The sequence below is a fragment of the Lentinula edodes genome (genome assembly GCF_021015755.1).
Source record: "Lentinula edodes strain Le(Bin) 0899 ss11 chromosome Unknown C8R40scaffold_21, whole genome shotgun sequence".
NCBI classification, from domain to species: domain Eukaryota; kingdom Fungi; phylum Basidiomycota; class Agaricomycetes; order Agaricales; family Omphalotaceae; genus Lentinula; species Lentinula edodes.
In genome coordinates this window covers 223701-241052 of record NW_025764327.1, presented here as the reverse complement: position 1 = coordinate 241052, position 17352 = coordinate 223701, and the positions used below count along the sequence as shown (strand labels likewise).

Below are 17352 nucleotides of genomic sequence, written 5' to 3'. Positions count from 1 at the left end.
CAGTGGGAAAGTGCCTCGTACCAAGGCAATGACCTTACCTGAATCACAAACATAAAACAAGGAGATGCAGGTGGCTGATGGACTCTCGTCAGTGCTTACACACTACTGACTAGCAGTAAGCAAACAAAGATGCCAAACAAACCCAGGCCAGGAAGAGTGGGGTGGCATATTAGCGATACGGAACGAAAAGGGCATCAATTAAAGATGGCGAGCCAAGCAAGGTGACTGCACAGTATACCAGAACACTACGTTCAGATTTAACCTCGAGTTCGGAACGAATCCCCAGCGCGGGCTGAGTATCCACAAATCTTCAACTCCTCCTTTCTTCGATGTCCAAATGAGTCTTTTCACTCATAGTAGGCCCGCTGCCGGGCTGCACGTGCATGGGTTCAGGTATGGCCATTGACGCGTTCAATTGGCTGGCAGATAAGTATGAGGAAGTCGGCAGTTGCATCGTGCCTCTCGGCTCCCGTGCTATCGCCTTCTCGGCCGAAGGCAAAGCAGCTGGAGCGGGGACCTGAGGCACGTATGGATGATGTTGCCCCTTTGATTGACGATTAGCAGCATCCCAAGCCGCACGTTGTTCGTACAGCTGCCTTTCCACGATAGCATCGAGCTCCGGGTCGTTCATAGCAGGATCGTCATCAAATTTGCTTCTGTGTGAATGGCAGCAAGGACAGACTAGATGAGGAATAGAGTTAATTCACTGTCTGATGCCCAACGGAAGACCTCAGATTCAAAGTTGGTAACCGTAGTGATTTACACCGTCTACCAAGTTGAAAAGGCGATAGTGGAAAGTACGACTCACGCCATCTACAAGAAGATGTTTCGCTCTGGCCGCATATTGCTGCAAGATAGTTCCGAGTAAATTGTGAATAAAGGTGATCGGGGAAGGATAGAAAAGTTAAGATGGCCAAAATAGTGAGCATCGATTTCTTGCTTGTACAATGAAAAAAGCTTACAGAAACAAAAGCAGCAAAAACATAGTGAGAAGCAGTCGAGGCTGTCGGCCATACCGTCAGTTCGATTCCTTTACTGTAAAACAAGTTGAGAAGTGGTTGGTCGTTTCAAACGACAGTCTGAATTAAGTGAGCGTATACTGGTAGAGATAGCCCGTAGAGAACAAAATAGCGAAAGTGAGGTGGTGGTAAAGCTGTTAAAGGTGTAGTTTGCTGTATATATAGTTAATTGAACGGTTTCAACTTTCCGAAGTAACAGGAGAGAATTGGCCTACTTACATATGTACATAAACGGCACACGCTGCCGTCGGCTGAACGGGCGCAGCGCTTTCTATCGCAACTTTATTTAGTCGCCGTGTTGCCGTGTCGCCCATCAGCACCGTGAGCTTGATTCGCGCTTAGATTTGCTGTACCTATAGATGAGTACGACATTCCGATGTCCGATGACCTCCAAGTCTCAAGAAGAGATTTGAGCACGGAAATGGGCTCTTTCAGTAGAATTAGGGAACGAATTAGCTGATAGAGTCACTGATCGGCATCACGGCAACACGGCAATTAAAGCTTTTGCCAAACAAATCCCAACGGGTTTTGCTATGATCAGTCTTACTCAGCGTCGAACATCAGCACTCTGAGCGTTCGAATATCCACCGGTCTTCAAATCTTTCATCGAATATGGGTGCAAGCGTGAAGGAGAAACAGACGGATGCAAAAAAGAGTACAACAAAACGACGGCCTGGGAGAACGTCTGTATCCAAATTTAGTCTCCGAAATCACTTTCTAAAACAAATAATAGCGCAACCTCCTGCGCTGAATGTAGACGTCTCAAGGTCAATAAACTCCAAGCTCCATAATCTACAGGTACTAATGGTAGATATACAGCTGAGATGTGATCGACAAGTACCATGTGGAAAATGTGTTTCCAGAGGATGCGGTAAGCAACCTCCTCCACTTGCCTGTTTATCTGAACTAACGCGGGTTATCAGCTGCAATCTGCCCTGATGGTAAGCCATGAATCACTTATGCAGTCGACCTGGAAGAGTACTCATTTGATTGGAATTCGTTCAGGCTCCTTGACGGCGGGAAAGGGTAATAGGTGCCTGATGTTGTTCGTCTTTCCTTAAAATAGTGGCTCATATATACAACCAGATTGGTCCTTGCAAATACAGAGCAACTCCATGACCGTATTGAACAGCTATGCTCAAGAATTCGCGAGCTCGAAAGCGCCCTTCGTGGTGCACAAGCTCAGCTATCAGAAGAGGAGCACCCTTTACTTCGATCCGAACTGTTGCAACTCAAGTCTCCACATACTGTGTATCCGAAAAACAAACCCGACCATCAAATAGCAGACACTTCAATAGCCAGTGGCATTCATCCGTCCCCTTCTCAGAACGATTCGACCTCAACTAAGAATCCAGAAGATGAAAATCTAATTGACGCATTTGGTTAGTAGTCCCTCGTTTTGAATGTCCACTTGAAGGGACATTACATTGCAATATAGGCACTCTCTCTATCCGCGAAAATGGCGAGACCCAATTTCTCGGTCAAACTGCTCGCTCAGAAGTAAGTCTTTTCATTCTTCTTTTTGTACATCTATTGATTTGCCCGTAGTACCTCATTCGTGCTCTTGCGAAACCGCAAAAATCATCCATTCCCATATCTTGCACCCGTCTGTCTCAAAAGATCATCAACGGCGCTCATTTTTGTCGTGACGACAGCGAACCTAATTATAGTAGCTCAATTACATCTGAGCGGGACACATACGAACTTGGTCAAGAAGTATTCGGCTTACTTCCGCCACTTTCGGAGGCGATACGGTTATGTGAGGTCTATCTAGAATATGGGAAATACATGTAAGTAAGAATATCTGCGGGTGGCTTGAAGTACCAATTTTGATTCTTCTGCTTCTCAGGTATACACCGCTACCTCGAACCCAACTTTTTGATGAAATTTTAGCCAGCATCTATCGTTCAGAGTGCGTCAATTCTATCTTCGCCTTCATTTACTGAATTCATGTCCGTTCTTTCTCGGTATAGCTCATTTGATACAGTTAGATGCTACCACTCCCTCTCTCTAATCTTCATTATATTCGCTATAGCTTCTCTTTTCGACCCCAGTTTACCCTCTTGCTCCGTACAAGCACAAGAATATTTTTATTTATCAAAAGCTGCATTGAGTTTTAATTCGCCGTTTAGTCATACAACGTTCAAAAGCATCTGGTGCATGGTGTGTATGTGTCCTTATTTCTTATGTTCCCCCTTATTTATTACTCTCCGTACTGGCTGTAGCTTCATATAGCACAGTTCCTCGAATTTAGTGACTGGGAAGCTATGGGCTCTACTGCTGGTTGGGCATATATTGGACATGTTGTGAGGATGGGTACTAGTGTGAGCATTCTTTCCATGTATTATACTACTTGTCCCATTTATAAGATACATTGCCAGATTGGATTTCGTGAGTGATCCAGGAATTTACATTCCTGTTGAATACCAAGATTTTCACCCTGGTTAGACCTCAACAGTTCTCGATGGAGCCTTCCGCAAGAAATTCAGCAGATGCAATATCGTCTCTTCTGGACTGTCTTCACTGCAGATACATGGTCGGTGAGTTGTTCTTCTATCCGCCTTTTACTGTTCACGTTTTTACTTGCGATGTCTTTCACCAGAGCTTCTATTATGGTCGCCCTCCATCGTTATCTCGGGCTTACGTTGACTGTCCGCTGCCAAAAGATACAGAGGAGTTTGTCAGTGCAGATGGAGAACGCGAGCCAGGATGCAAGTGTCAATAACGCTCATTTTCGACTTCATCTAAATAACCTGCTCCGCAGTTCACTACTGGAGCTGGCAATTCACCGCCTTCGTACACGCCATTATGGAAGAGACCTTCGGCTCCAGTCGACCTGCATACAGCAACATCATTGATTTTGATCGAAAAATTCGAGATTTTCCTATTCCTGTCAATCTGAGAGTGAAATGCGGTGTTTTGGAGACTAGACAAGACTTATATCTGCAAAGGCTAATTGTTATGTGTTATAAAGAGAACAGTAAGTGTAGAGCTTTATACTCATGTATCTACTCATACTGCCTTAGTGCTAATGCACCTCCATCGTGCATACTTTGCACAAGCACTGCAAGATTCTCCCGATGACCTCACAACGCATAAATATGTCGCCTCGGTGATTGCGACATACCGTAGTGCGTGGCGGCTCAGTAAGGCGATGCAGATTGCCTGGATGCACATCCCGCATCTCCTTGCGCGATACCATCTGGCATGGAGTCAGGTGCTAAGCTCAGCGGTTCGTTCGTTTAGTTAATCCCATTGCGTCGTTCATTACTCGTATGACAGATTGTGATGTGCATCCTAGTCACCCGAGCACCAAATTCCAAAATGACGAAGTCTTCGGTGGAAGAACTGGACGGGATGACATCTCTCTTTGAGGAAGCAGCACCGACATCACGTAGTGCTGCTAATATCTTAGTACGTCTTCGTTGTTCGTATTGATTGTGTTCTCTGACAATAAACCAGGATACCATGCGGAATCTCCGTCGTAAAGCGCGGGAGGTGATTGATACCGCAGCTTCTCCAGATGGGACAAGTAATAATAGTGGTAGTCCTGCTGAATCATCCTCTATACAATCAGGATCAGATCACTCGCCGAGTACTCGTTCACCACCATGCGCCGTTTCGTTCACCAGCACGGCTGACTTGAAAGAGGCACAAGGCATCCCATTGTCGACCTTCGAGCTTGACCGATTAGGTGGACGAACACATCTAATTTCGTCTTGTAAAAGCTCAAAGCCCTCAACGCCAGTGGAAAAACCTGCATCTCCGCCCGGTTCATCAGATACTGGTTCTGATGCTCATCCTAGCCCGGAGAGTCAGGCTTCGCTCCCCACGTCTATATCTTGGGCTCATGGAGAAAGTCTGGCCTCTTCCTCCCAGCAGCATCTACAACAGCCAGCCCCCGTTCAGAATCTCCACCCAACCATTGTCCAAGACATTCGAAATATTGAGATGGATGTTGATATGAACTTCGGAGGATTTGAGCTTCATTTCTTAGATCCACCTACTGCCAATCGGACAGAGACCGAACAGCCGTTTGGGCTTTCTCTGGGGCAACAAGGGGGCCACGACATGTCTCAGCTTGGAAATGCAAGCCTGAGGTATCCTACGGCTCTAGCTGGATCACAGAACCAAGATATAGCAACAAGCTCTTCTTCTCATTACTCTGGAATGTCTGGCATGGCTTTTGATTATATGTCAATGGGAGGAGAGGACACGAGCCTTCACATGGGTGACCTGTCTACCATGGGAGGAGGGGCTAATGTGTTTGGACATTCTATGGTGTCACCTTCATTCTCGACAGGCACATTCTCAACCCTTGGGCATCCGCCGGCCAATGCACAACTATTGCCTGGAACACCAGTTTTGGACGCATCGTGGCAGAGTTTCGTCGAGCAGTTGGGATTTTGAATTTCTTATCTTTCTCCTTTTCTCCGTCGACCTCTTGCATAATCTGAGCTCCATTGTATATGTATCACACGCTATTTTTATTATTGTACTCGAAGTAATAACTTGTAGAAGTATGTGCATGTTGGATATGTACAGTCTCGCAGGATAGGATAGGATGTAGTATATGAAAAATTGCCCATCTCAAGCACAATAATTGCGAGAGGAAAGGACGTATTCGAACGAAGGAACTGTCTGCAGAATCGCATGCGCAACTGTTCGAACTTGAACAGGACAAGCAGTTAAGCCAGGATATCTAAAATAGTTTGAATCTTCAAGCTTCATTATTAACTGACAATCATAATGTTTCACAAAAAATGCAAACGAAAAACTGGTACGGGATTGGGTAACTTAGTTAGGCTATACTGTACACACAGCATGATCATGAGCAAATTTTCAACGAAAATATCACCTTGATGCACATCAAGGCAAATTCGTCTTTCCATCGAAAAGAACGTTCAACCAAGCCGCCAACGGATAACCCTGTTTGGCAATCTGCAATTCGATGATAGGAACAGCACCAGAGTAATAATCGTTGTCATCAGAGCAGAGGTCTTCATAGGAGTCGTAGGTCCATACAAACGACTGCATATATATATAAGTATAAGTAAAGGAGAACGAACAAGTTTTGCATCGAGACGTACACAGTCATAAGCATTGGACTCCTTTGCCCAAACGAGGGGGCAGTTCAGAGTGTCGTCCAAAGACGGCTCGAGGACAGTCTGCGCGTCGACGGACTCCCAATGGAAGTTTGATCCAGGCTCGCAGACAATCCAGTTGCTAGCAGAAGTTTGATATTCACCCGTATAGAAATCGATTATTCTTGGGACCGTGCTCAAGGTGGAAGGGATTTCACGGACCTGAATGCGTTCAGTCAAACTATTGACCCATTGAATCACAGAGCCGTCGTATTTATCATCGAGTAACTTGTTTATAATTCCATCGTCTGCAAAGAAAACAGATTCAAGCACGTGGGCATTTTTGATCTCAGAGCTGGAAATATTAACTGACCCCACACCTACGTGTCAGGTAAGCCTCAGATATAAGATAATGAGAAAGACGAACAGAATGTAAATTATTATTTTTCCCTGCGCATTGCACATGAATACCGTTTCCGCCCCGCTCGATTCCTTCTACGTGAAGAGGTTGTCCGATATCGCCTATGAACTAGGGAGGTTTTCACATGAGTTTTGCTGACATGAAGAGTAACTTATGAAGATCCTACGTGGTCTAGGAAGGACTATCAGTCAGTATGAAATCACAACAATGATGGAGGGTCACACCAATAAATTTCAGAGCCTCCTGCCGGTCAGAATCAGACAAGCTGGTGTCAACCACACGGGAAGTGTAGTTGGCAATCGCAGTCACTACAACGCCACAATGAGCAGACAGGAACAACAATACAGCATCCTAGGACTCACGAATCCATCCATTGCCGGCACAATCGCGCTTCTGATTGACAGAACACTCGGTAGGCGGCTGGTCTGAACATCATATGTTTACCCAAGAAGTCGCGGCAGGGGGAAGGTGCCGTCACATACCTTCGGCGTCTACGAAATGAAGCGGAGCAGACCTGAGGGAGTAAAAGTTGAGCAAAAGTTCTGAGCTGAAACCGTAATGACGCGACATATACCACGCGTATCCTTTCTGCCTTCTGACTTCGTCAGCCCACTATACACGAAGTATACTGAGAAAACGGGTAAATTGCAACAGGACACGACTAACGGGAGCGGCAAGTCCAAGAGAAGAATGATATTGGGGACCACTTAGAGAGGTTTCGACGAATGAAGATGCTTCAGGTGCGAGAAACTATACCATGAGATAAGGCCCGGATAAGGCACTGGGATAAGATTCATGAAAAACGCGAGGTCATACCTTCATGGCGATGAATCTTAGGGTAGCGCTAAACTTCAAAAGTTCCTAACATATGTTAATTAACATGGTTAATAACAGGTTAATAACAGGTTATTAACATCATCCCAAAAATACCATGTTAGACCATGTTAGAATTATATTAGCACCTAGTCAGTAATGTACCAGTGGGCCAAACAATTTAGTTGGCTTCCGTGACATGTCCCATCTTGCCTTGACCTCTTTGAAGTCCAGTGATGAATTTGTGGACCTGTGCAATGCCATTGATTCAGACTCAGAGGATGACAATGTCATTTAACAAAGGCAGTCCAAAATTCTTCTCAAATTCATTCAAGCTGGAAGGGATAGTGCTTGTCAAAAATGAGGCCAATCTATCCTTCTGCCACACTGAGGTGATCCGCTTCTCCTCTCTTGAGCCAGAGGTACAGCCAGCAGCACAAGCTGCTGTTTTGAGTGTGCTAGGGACTGAAAATATCAACTGGGAGGCTATTTGAATTGCAAAAGGTAGTTTAACATTCACATATGTTGATAACATGTTAATATTGAGGGTTTTAACTTGTTAATAACAAACTCGTGTGAATGTTAAAATCATGTTATTAACTCATGTTAAATTGCAGTTTGGAGGGCCCAATGTTAATAACATGTTATTAACACCTCCAAACCAATTTAGCGCTACCCTAATGAATCTGTAAGAAGAATTAACAATAGACTTTTCAGGAATAGCGTAGTACATCGGAAGCCGCATACCCTACTGCCTCATGTCCTTTCATACCCCATCCATAGGTCTTTACAGCCGAAAGCAAAAGAATAAAACTGAGGGAAAACTTCATGGTGAATGTCAAACGGATGGAGAAAACACGAATGGTGGTGATAGAATCAAGAAAAGGACGAATTTATTATGCTCAGTGACATTGGCAGCTCATACGTGTGACGATGAGCAGCGTTAACGCTGGAATCAGCAAAAAGCAAGCGAACAGAAGAATAGTAGCCTCTCTGAACATTTAGAAGCCCGACGTCCGCGTCATGTCCAGGCCCCGTTAGTTGCATTGCGAACCTGCGAGAGGCACACGTTCAACGCGAGATATTAGAATGAATAAGGTGCTATTTTCCTAATACACTTTGGCATAGGTCTTGCCCACTCATTGCTCTTGTCCGAGCTACTTTCTGGATTCGTCTCAAAAGAAGTGCCTGATTCTGGACTCATAGCAGGACCGGGAGGTGGACCACCGAAAAAAGGCCAAGTCGGCATGTAACACATTTCCTACCCGAGCCACGATTTAGCATCCATTGGACTGATTTAATGTGGACCACAACTTACCTCATCACTACAAGCTGGACTACAGCTCACCCACGCATGCCAGTCGAGCCAGTCCATCAAATGCTCTATCTCTACGGACCACTGTCTCGCCAGGGCACTGAACCTGTCATCATGGTGATCCCGTTTTTCCTGCCGCCCTGGTCGACGCACCCAATACTTTGCATCCAAACCAGCCTCTACTCCGGTAGCCCACATCTTCACTAAAACTCTACAAATCTCCTTGGTTGTATCTTGCACTGCGCCCAACAGTAGCCTCTCCGAATGTGTCATTCTTCCTGAAAGACTCTTTGCAATGTACGATGTATGAATGGTACTGCACAGTTCATATGCGGGTGAAGCCCAAGCTAAGGTTATATGATCCACACGTTCCGCGACTCGGAGATCTGCAGCTACATTCGGTTTAAGGTCGTAATGGACGTACGGAGTGAGCATGACATTGATCTGTGCAAAGGCTTTCAGGACCCGATCCTCATCGTCCAAGATCGTTGACCCCGAGTGACGAGCAGAGCCTATAACAACGTAACGCAAATTCTGTAAGCGCGACCCGAAGCGGTTGATAACGACCCGAAATAATGTTTGCCAATCCACGCCGCTGGTGACCCTCGTCAAATTATCTTGGACTTCTAATGCCGCACGGAGTTTCTGATGGAGGGTGGAGACGTCCGCTGGTGCGATTGTGGCTAAATCGTACAACCATCTGCTGTCATTGTAACTATTCCGCATTCGTATCAACGACGGCGCTAGTTCCGGATCATAGAAACTGACCAGTCGAGTGAGGTCAAGTTTAATGCGGGTGTCTCCCGGATATTGGTTATACTGGGAGCTCGAATGCATGAGCTCAAAATTCCTAATGGTAACCGCAGGGTTGAGACCGCCACCACTCCACACGTCCATTTCGGAGTCAGTCTCAATTTCCACTCCGTCTGACAGCGCTTCGTTGTTTGTCGACGGAGGTTTGGGATCCGAAGGAGAGCTATTTGCGAGATGGATAAAGGAAACTGTTTCGACGCCAGATTCAAAATCGCAGAGCATCACTTCACTGAGATAAGGAGAGAACCGGTTACAGTAGACCAAGAAAAGCTCCGGGACAAACATACAAGTTCATTTCCATCCTATGTTGTAATCGCTTAAGAACGAACCCTTTCTTGAAATTGGGATAAACACCGTACCTCACGAAGCCATCCATTTCGAACTCCCTTCCCCACTTACAGAGTTGGTTTAACCGCTCCTCCTCACTGAACACCATCTCCGCTTTCCTCCCTCCCCAAAGCAATATATCTTGACTATCCATTGACCCTCCATGCATCTTTACCGCACTACTTCCGTCGAAATACAAGACTTTCAATGGCCGAGTGGTGACGACGGTCAGATGCCAGCACGGGCGCTTGCAGAACTGGAACGAGTGCTCTGGGTCGGTCGCAGTCCACTCTGCTCCTTTAGGATAGTTCGGATCTGACCGCCCGTGGTAGAGGATGGTCCCTATGGGTACCCATCCTGGTACGATTGTGTGACCTGCAATTAAAAGAGCGTCTTAAAAACACATAAAATAAACTCAAAGTTTGAAGGACGGGTCATGGACAGACCATTTCGATAGCGCGTATTAGGCCAATGCTGTAGTAGTGAGCTCACACTTTGAAATATGAGATGCCCGGTAATGTTTTCGGATGGTGGGACGTTGATGTCCCACTGCTGCTCTCCGGTACCTAAAACTACCGCATTCTCCAAAGGAGCAGAACTTCCCGGAAGCTTGAACAAAGTGGCCCAAGCAGCGACACAGCCCACCAGAAAAAGCCCAATTGATTGTAGAGGAGTCATGGATCTTGTAAGAGACAAGATCAAACCAGTGGAAAAAGAGACGGCTAGAGAAAGCAATGCTTCCTGAGCAGGGCAGATTTAAATGTGCAGACACGACTGAAATTGACATCGATAAAACATATCTAGAAGTTTAGGTCAAGGCACAAAACTTGGATACATGTATTGCGCACGTACGGTCAAGTTCTGGCCCCAAGTTGTTTCACGGACGACAGTGAATACACCTAGGAACGAGGAGTCCAGATTTAAAAGAAATGTCGGCTTATTCACGGGGCGTTTATAGTCAAGGAAGGGGTAAAGTGGCACTGATTCTGTCCGCGTGATACCAGCACAGAAGCTAAACAATTCAATCATGCTAGGTTCAACACAAGGAATGAGGACTACCCACAAAGTCAGATAGCACTACGTGCGAAAGGATATTCATTACGAGTAATGCAATCATTTGGAGTAACTGGAGAAGCTTCGTGTGTTCTTTTCATTATTTGAATAACTGTCCCCTGCCCAGGAAATTATGAACGTCCGGTGAACATCCAGGCTGTTGCACAAGGTCGGAAGTGAAAGGGAGCTCCGGTCGAAGATATGGCTAACGTAGCAATGAGACCTAATGAGACCTAGAAGGTAAACCTGCTGATTATTATCATGCGTGAGTGAGTTAAAAGAAATATCTACCGAACATTACGGTTACGGTTGTATGCTGGGATTCTGGAAGTACTCTCATGGGACAGATCCAACGGTCAGAGCATATTTGTGCTTGCAGTGGTAAGGCAGGACACACAGCGATAGACTGAGATTGAGTTATTAGCTTTTTTAATGCCATCTCGTAAGGAGTCTCTCGTACAACTATTACTAATGGCAGTAAGCAAGCAACGTAAGAAACACCACGCACGTGATAAGCGCGACCGCGTAACCCCTAACCCTATTGGTTTCAACGGAATCAAAACGCAAGGTTTTCTAATTTACACTTTACTTCCTCATTTCCTGTTTTCTATCTTTTGCGATTATGCGAAATGTGCCTTCTAACTCTTTCTCCCGATCTTCTTCCATGACTAGTATTGAGTCATCTCACGATGCTGAGAGCGTGACTGGTACTCGACGTACTAGAAAACGTTTTAGCAACGTTCAGCTCATGATGCTCGAGAATCTTTTTCACCATAATTCCCATCCATCCAGGCAGGAGCGTGAGACTGTAGCAAGAGCTGGTAGCATGTACGTGCTCTTGTCACGTTCTGTGAGCTGCACGGAACGATTTACGCGTGTTTCTTGCAGGGAAATAAAATCAGTGACCGTCTGGTTCCAAAACAAACGGCAGATGGAACGCAAAGGCTCCACTCCGAACTCCTCCGTCCGGTGTCCTCGTCACTCCTCGCCGTCGTCAGCACCGTATAGCTTTGTGCTGACGACGGGGCAAACGTTGACTGCACGTCCGTCTCTCGACCGGATTGCTTCCCGCTCCGAGCTCCCACAATCTACCCCGCGTACTCCTACTCGTCAACGTGACCCCGCGCGACCCATTTGGGAAGCTATGCCTTCCTCACCACCGTTCCCAATGACAAGTCCATCTGGGAAGGATTACGTCGAATTTGGAAAACTTACACAGACGCGAACTTTGGAATGGGCATGTGCCAGAAGGCGGTTGGCAGCAAAATCAGGTGATAGCCTTGCAGAGGATGACGAAGAAGATATCACGATCGCTTTTCAGAAGCCTGTTCTTTCGAGATCAGACTCCAATGTGAGCACACTGTCTGCCGTATCAGACACCCGGGAGGAAAACAGAGAAAGAAGAAAACAGGAAGTTGCCCATGACGTAGACCCTGCGAAAAATGTTTACCCGGGCATTGAGGAGGATATGCTCAAAGCTGCATTGGCTTTGTGCGGTCTTGGGAGGGGTTAATTTTATTGTACGTAAGACAGTTATTTGTACAATCTCAGTAGGAATTAACTACATATGTACTCTAGGTAGTATTTCGGAGTCAAGCTATGTACATTTTGAATATACGTATCATGTTCTTGTGGCTCTCCTGCTGAATATAGATACATGCTGCGGGGCGATGGGTCCCAGTTGGTCCCATCCAGTTTCCTTTCTCTCCAACATTGCGCAGGGCAGGCAGGGTGCGCCTTGAATACTAAATCTTTCATCACTAGATGGCGTCAACATCTGCAGATCATCATTTTCATTGTCGTGCCATCATGTGGAGAAGCGCAACTGTTCGCTGTCGCCTCAAGTTTTCACAGGCTACATACAATGTACATGAGGCCCTACTCCACAGACGGACTTCGAGTCGGACGAACCAGAGTGAGCCAGTAATCTTCAACCATTCTGCGTGTCACCAAAATTCCACTACCCGCCGCGCAGGGACAACCGTCAGCTATAACGTTGAATCCATGCACCTCGGTCAAACCAAATGTTATAATTATTGATTATTCCTTTTACCGCACCCAAAGTAAGGCCTGTATAAGTCAAAGATAATCTTGAATATCTAGGCAGGCTTTGACTATCAGACATTCACTACGCGTCAGTACCTCACAGTACTCTGCATGATGAAATTTCCGATATAGGCAGGATCTTCCGTCGCGATCTAATCCCTTTCTTCTTTGATCTGAGCGTTTTTTCTTTGCAGAATGTGAGGTGACTCTGTTTCTAGATCCGAAGCCGGCAGTGTAGACACGAATCATGCAGGTCAGGTTTCATTTGCACCGGCGTGCACTGGCAGTAGCGTGCGGCATTCAACGTAACCATCCCAGGTAAGTCTGAGTGGCTTACCATGGAATCTACATGGTGCCAACAAACAGATAACCCTGGTGCTGATCTGACATCGAATGAAGACCATCCATTTCCTAGTCGTCTAATTACTGGTTTTCATAATAAGGGTGGGAGGGAGCGGGGCCAAGCACGGTCACTAGAAAAAACCATGGACCCATGCTCTATGTGGTCCATGGTCGAATGATTGTATTGATTATTGAAGTCCAACTTTCTCTCTCGATTCCCATACCTAGATTCTCTTCAAATACAGTACAACATATTTTTATCTAAAAAACCAAGTGGCAAGCCGTCAAAAAGCTGTCCGTCATTTGTTCCTTAGGCTTTGACGACTTCCTTGCGACTTCCTCGGCTTTTTGGCATAAACGACCTGCTTAGTAGGTCAATCCTAATTCCTGAAGTTTCTCTGTGACGAAACAAGTAATTTTCCCTTAGATCCAGGTTCTGCCGTCTTCATCAACGTTAAGTCCACGGGATGTGGATGATCATGCACATGCATCCTCGGATTAAAAAACACAATCGTGCTCTCTAGACTCTGACGCGTTAAGGGACTTTCCAAATGCCTGGATTTCGTAGCGCTAGTCACTATGTAGCGCAAGCTGGCATTATTATTGTTGTTAAGTATTTAAGGGATATTTTAGCATAATTATACATCTGTGGACTCTAGCTAGCAGTCTGCTTCACTTGTGTGTACTTGGTACATAGTTTTCCCTGCTCTTGGCTCCGAATTGGTGGCCTGCGGCGGTCAAATCAATACAGGCTCTCTCTTTCTCACTGCTTGTGGCGTCTACAATGGCACTAGTTCGCCGGGGCCGGAAATTTATCATCATTGTTCATAGACCATGAATTAATAAGTTTCTGTGCTTTTCTATCACGTTTCCAAATTTCCAGCAAGTCATGTACTATGAGGTACTATACTGGTACTTGTCTTTACTTGTAGCTTCATAATTACAAGCATCTGTGCCTCGTCCGTATGACTTATCGGAAACCTTATCTTCCAAACTCAAACAACTACATAAGTGATGAGAGGCCAGCCAGATACCTGGCTCGAGCGTACGTTCCACCATCGAAATTATATCATCAGACCTCTCGTTCCGATTTGGTGCAGTTGGCTCTATTAAGTTACTGGTGGCAAGATAACAAGAAAAAAATATCCAAGGTTGCATTGAAGGACGGTCATGATCTGTGTGACATCATCAACTTGCACTTTTCTTCCTCCCCTTCCTAGCCGTCACTTTGTCAATGCAGTGTGGACAATACCACTTCGCTGTGTCCGGAGGAGGTTCTGTTATACCAACACATTCAAGATGGAACTGTAACAATTGATTGATCTTTGCAGATGCATTCAGTGAGAGCAAGAAATATACCCATTCATAAGGACATCCGGAGTTGTTGTCGCATGCAATCATCTGCAATAATTATGAACATTTTACGAAGAATTGACCAATAGAAAATACATACATCTCCAGCGCTAGGTTTTTGGCAGAAGCAATATAATTTGTGGTCGTCATCTTCGTCATCTCCCTCAGCCTCAGGTTCATCATCTTCATCTTCCTCAGGTTCCTCAATTTTGTTGTGGCGCGGTGGGGGATACGTTTGTCTTGAAAGACGTGAGCGCGTGTGAGATGCTGATTTTGTCGCAGGAGTCGCAGGCGATATCGAACGACTAGGGGGCAGTTTAATCGAAGGAGAAGAAGTAACCTTACGCTCTATTGATAGTACAAATATTGATAGGATCTGGGGAAAGAGAGGTAGAATCACATACTTTTCGGAAGTGGAGCGGACGCAGGCGTATTTACTACAGCTGGGCGATTTTCCGCCGCCCAACTTGAATTCAGAGCCTGCTTCAGGCCGTCAGTAATGACAGTTGCATGATAAGCAGCTGGTACATTTCCGATCAGTGACGGAGCAGCAGACACGCTCCTGCTTCGAGTAGTATCTGTCGGAAGTTCCCCTTGAAGAACACGGGAACGATTGAGATCTACGCCCAGGCGCGTATAAGTCCGGGTTATAAGATCGACAACGCGCTCTGCAAGAGCAAGTTTTTCAGTAGAGAGCTGTTCAATTTCAGCGTAAGCTTGCTTGATTTTTGCAGGAAGATGTCCTATAGGTTTCGAAGGAGAAAGTAACGAAGAAGGGGAGGAACCTGCACCGGCACTGGCTCCGCGAAGCGAGTAACGAATCCATCGAGCACTGTCTGAGTCTATTTGATGTTGCAATTCTATAGAGAACGTTGAGTGTAATTCTTATGAGTTCCAGAACCTAACCTTGGGTCCGAGAATCTTTGTGCGTTATCTCTTCCAAAATATGCTTAATTTCATTAGGTATATTGTCAAGACCTGAGATCAAAATATGAGAAATTGTGAAAGGTCGGTGTTGACGTTGATTGATGACCGACTGTAAATGAATTCGGTGGCTATGTTAGCAGCATCTTCTAAGCTCTGAGCTGAAACACTCATTCGAACGTCGTAAGGTGAAAAAAAAAGAGCGTCGAATGGACGCGTGTAAATATTATACCGAATGTTACGGGCCGTTGAGCCGTTGAGCCGAAATGCAGATTCCCGATAAAAAAGCTTTGGTGCTATGCAGGCAATATGCAGGTCTGTATGTACGATATTGGTATATATATACATCTTGTAATTGTAGAACTATGTAGTGTGCGGTAATAAGTGTATGATACGATTTGAAAGCTGTGTGGACGGTGTGTGGGTGTGGTAGTATAATGCCGATATACCTGGCATCTGTGACCAGCTCTTCCACGTCTGGAATTGAAGTCCCAAGGGCATGGCTGACTCTGAATGAAAGAACGTATAGAAGCATATAGTGGTGCGAAATGAGACGTAGCCTCGTAAGGATGCAATAGCCGGCGGAAATGGAAAATCGTCGGTGGGAATTGATCATAGAGCGCAAGAGTAGTGGGAGGTGTGCTTAAGGAAGCAGAGAGAGATAGTGGGAGAATCAATATCTACCAGGATGGAATCGAGTCCGTACGTGGATGGTTTAACAGAAGTGAGAGGAGCAATAACTAAAGAAATTCCCGAGACATCATAACAATATAGAATAATGCGGTAAAGCGAACGGGGAAGGAGGGTTAAATGTGAAAAATAGAGAGGCAGAGTTAGAGACATCCATCCAGCATCCATCCGAACGAGATTCCCGCTTTACGGGTAAGCGAAATAGGCTGAAACTGGGCTGAACTACGTATAATATGATGACAAGTGTCCTGCGGCGTTTTTGGCGCTTTACCGTGGTGAGCGGTAATCTTTGTGAACTCGCATGTGTTGACCCAGGTTATCATGTCGACTGAAATCTTTGCCACACCCAGGGTAAGGACATTTGTGTGCTAAGAAAAACGAAGATGTCAATCAGTGGGTTGAGATCTGACGCGCTTCAATAAGCAACTCACGTTTGTCATACGTGTGTATGCTACGGACGTGTCTCTTCAAATGCTCGCCTCGAGCAAAACACTTTCCACACCCTGGGACCTTGCACGTATGAACTCGGACACCCTTCCCGCCTCGACCACCCGAGGACGAGTAATCCAAATCGACGCTCTTACGTGTACTGTTATCGAGAGTTGAAGCGGTTGGGACTCTCCGCCCGCGAGACTTCTTCGTCAGGTTCGGGATTGGTATAGGCACAGGAAGTGAATTGGATTTCCTGCGTCCTCCCGGTCCGCTATAGTTTGGCGACCCCACATGAGGTGTCCCCATCGCAGTATCGGCTGACATAGATGAACTCGACGAAATGCTGGGTGACAAAGGAATACCAGAAGTGGGAGGAGAGTTTGCACTAAGCAAAGGACCCGCTGAAGACGCCTCAGAAGAGTAAGAAGTCCTGCGGGACCTAGAAGATCCATGGTGCATAGGATATTCGTCATAATTAGAGCCATGAGGGTAAGGTGAATAACGATTGGCCAGTGTGGAATAACCAACCGTCGTACCTGCACGAGTACGCATACCAACCGACGATGTAGCGTTAGGGTTCACGCCATAAGGCGGGTTGGGATGATTATTCCAATCGTACGCAGAAGACCCAGATGCATGATTACTAGACGAGAACGAGCTGTAAGAATTCGCACCAGAACTTCCAGCAGACTCAGTAGCAGCTCTCCTACGCCCTGATGC

The 17352-nt window shown here is 45.9% G+C and overlaps 6 protein-coding genes across 6 annotated transcripts; 2 read left to right on the top strand and 4 right to left on the bottom strand.

The window, feature by feature from the left end:
• Positions 1 to 1488: 1488 nt before the first annotated feature.
• On the top strand, positions 1489 to 5711 carry C8R40DRAFT_310408 (fungal-specific transcription factor domain-containing protein). The gene is made up of 18 exons (XM_046234667.1): positions 1489 to 1702; positions 1753 to 1786; positions 1839 to 1890; positions 1943 to 1960; positions 2025 to 2052; positions 2106 to 2401; positions 2458 to 2519; positions 2568 to 2809; positions 2869 to 2931; positions 2993 to 3182; positions 3245 to 3343; positions 3401 to 3410; positions 3468 to 3559; positions 3622 to 3730; positions 3784 to 3999; positions 4046 to 4251; positions 4302 to 4433; positions 4482 to 5711. Exons 1-18 carry the CDS (start codon positions 1632 to 1634, stop codon positions 5427 to 5429), a joined length of 2868 nt encoding a protein of 955 aa, XP_046085444.1. The 5' UTR covers positions 1489 to 1631; the 3' UTR covers positions 5430 to 5711.
• A 70-nt stretch (positions 5712 to 5781) lies between these two features.
• On the bottom strand, positions 5782 to 7438 carry C8R40DRAFT_310516 (nuclease Le3). The gene is made up of 11 exons (XM_046234668.1): positions 7341 to 7438; positions 7191 to 7274; positions 7099 to 7136; positions 7007 to 7038; positions 6887 to 6949; positions 6749 to 6832; positions 6691 to 6695; positions 6531 to 6632; positions 6477 to 6483; positions 6110 to 6411; positions 5782 to 6050 (listed from the first exon to the last, which is right to left on the bottom strand). Exons 1-11 carry the CDS (start codon positions 7344 to 7346, stop codon positions 5889 to 5891), a joined length of 885 nt encoding a protein of 294 aa, XP_046085443.1. The 5' UTR covers positions 7347 to 7438; the 3' UTR covers positions 5782 to 5888.
• A 914-nt stretch (positions 7439 to 8352) lies between these two features.
• On the bottom strand, positions 8353 to 10675 carry C8R40DRAFT_310360 (uncharacterized protein). The gene is made up of 6 exons (XM_046234666.1): positions 10645 to 10675; positions 10239 to 10592; positions 9825 to 10167; positions 9753 to 9767; positions 8656 to 9694; positions 8353 to 8598 (listed from the first exon to the last, which is right to left on the bottom strand). The coding sequence occupies exons 2-6, from the start codon at positions 10468 to 10470 to the stop codon at positions 8422 to 8424; spliced, it is 1806 nt and encodes a 601-aa protein (XP_046085442.1). The 5' UTR covers positions 10471 to 10592; positions 10645 to 10675; the 3' UTR covers positions 8353 to 8421.
• Positions 10676 to 11509: 834 nt separating this feature from the next.
• On the top strand, positions 11510 to 12358 carry C8R40DRAFT_1070150 (uncharacterized protein; the record flags this gene model as incomplete). The annotated part of the gene is made up of 2 exons (XM_046226199.1): positions 11510 to 11673; positions 11734 to 12358. 2 exons carry the CDS (start codon positions 11510 to 11512, stop codon positions 12356 to 12358), a joined length of 789 nt encoding a protein of 262 aa, XP_046085441.1.
• Positions 12359 to 14516: 2158 nt separating this feature from the next.
• Positions 14517 to 15804, bottom strand: C8R40DRAFT_1108316 (uncharacterized protein). Its single transcript, XM_046228253.1, has 4 exons — positions 15624 to 15804; positions 15493 to 15564; positions 14991 to 15446; positions 14517 to 14934 (listed from the first exon to the last, which is right to left on the bottom strand). Exons 1-4 carry the CDS (start codon positions 15682 to 15684, stop codon positions 14597 to 14599), a joined length of 927 nt encoding a protein of 308 aa, XP_046085440.1. The 5' UTR covers positions 15685 to 15804; the 3' UTR covers positions 14517 to 14596.
• Positions 15805 to 16467: 663 nt separating this feature from the next.
• Positions 16468 to 16938, bottom strand: C8R40DRAFT_1047618 (uncharacterized protein; the record flags this gene model as incomplete). Its single annotated transcript, XM_046224453.1, has 3 exons — positions 16468 to 16568; positions 16632 to 16742; positions 16791 to 16938. 3 exons carry the CDS (start codon positions 16936 to 16938, stop codon positions 16468 to 16470), a joined length of 360 nt encoding a protein of 119 aa, XP_046085439.1.
• Between the last annotated feature and the right edge of the window lie 414 nt (positions 16939 to 17352).

Bases quoted from the DNA above. Each gene is read 5' to 3' on its own strand.
- C8R40DRAFT_310408 (XM_046234667.1), top strand. From the start codon at position 1,632: ATGGGTGCAAGCGTGAAGGAGAAACAGACGGATGCAAAAAAGAGTACA. The intron at 1,703-1,752 runs GTCTGTATCCAA...AACAAATAATAG, and splicing joins AAACGACGGCCTGGGAGAAC to CGCAACCTCCTGCGCTGAAT. The intron at 3,731-3,783 runs GCAAGTGTCAAT...CCTGCTCCGCAG, and splicing joins TGGAGAACGCGAGCCAGGAT to TTCACTACTGGAGCTGGCAA.
- C8R40DRAFT_310516 (XM_046234668.1), bottom strand. The intron at 6,833-6,886 runs GTGAGTCCTAGG...GTGGCGTTGTAG, and splicing joins TGCCGGCAATGGATGGATTC to TGACTGCGATTGCCAACTAC. The intron at 6,051-6,109 runs GTACGTCTCGAT...ATATATATGCAG, and splicing joins AGTCCAATGCTTATGACTGT to TCGTTTGTATGGACCTACGA.
- C8R40DRAFT_310360 (XM_046234666.1), bottom strand. From the start codon at position 10,470: ATGACTCCTCTACAATCAATTGGGCTTTTTCTGGTGGGCTGTGTCGCT. The intron at 10,168-10,238 runs GTCTGTCCATGA...TTTTAATTGCAG, and splicing joins TAATACGCGCTATCGAAATG to GTCACACAATCGTACCAGGA. The intron at 8,599-8,655 runs GTAAGTTGTGGT...TGGCTCGGGTAG, and splicing joins GTCCAGCTTGTAGTGATGAG to GAAATGTGTTACATGCCGAC.
- C8R40DRAFT_1108316 (XM_046228253.1), bottom strand. From the start codon at position 15,684: ATGAGTGTTTCAGCTCAGAGCTTAGAAGATGCTGCTAACATAGCCACC. The intron at 15,447-15,492 runs GTTAGGTTCTGG...CGTTCTCTATAG, and splicing joins CAAAGATTCTCGGACCCAAG to AATTGCAACATCAAATAGAC. The intron at 14,935-14,990 runs GTATGTGATTCT...TACTATCAATAG, and splicing joins GTCCGCTCCACTTCCGAAAA to AGCGTAAGGTTACTTCTTCT.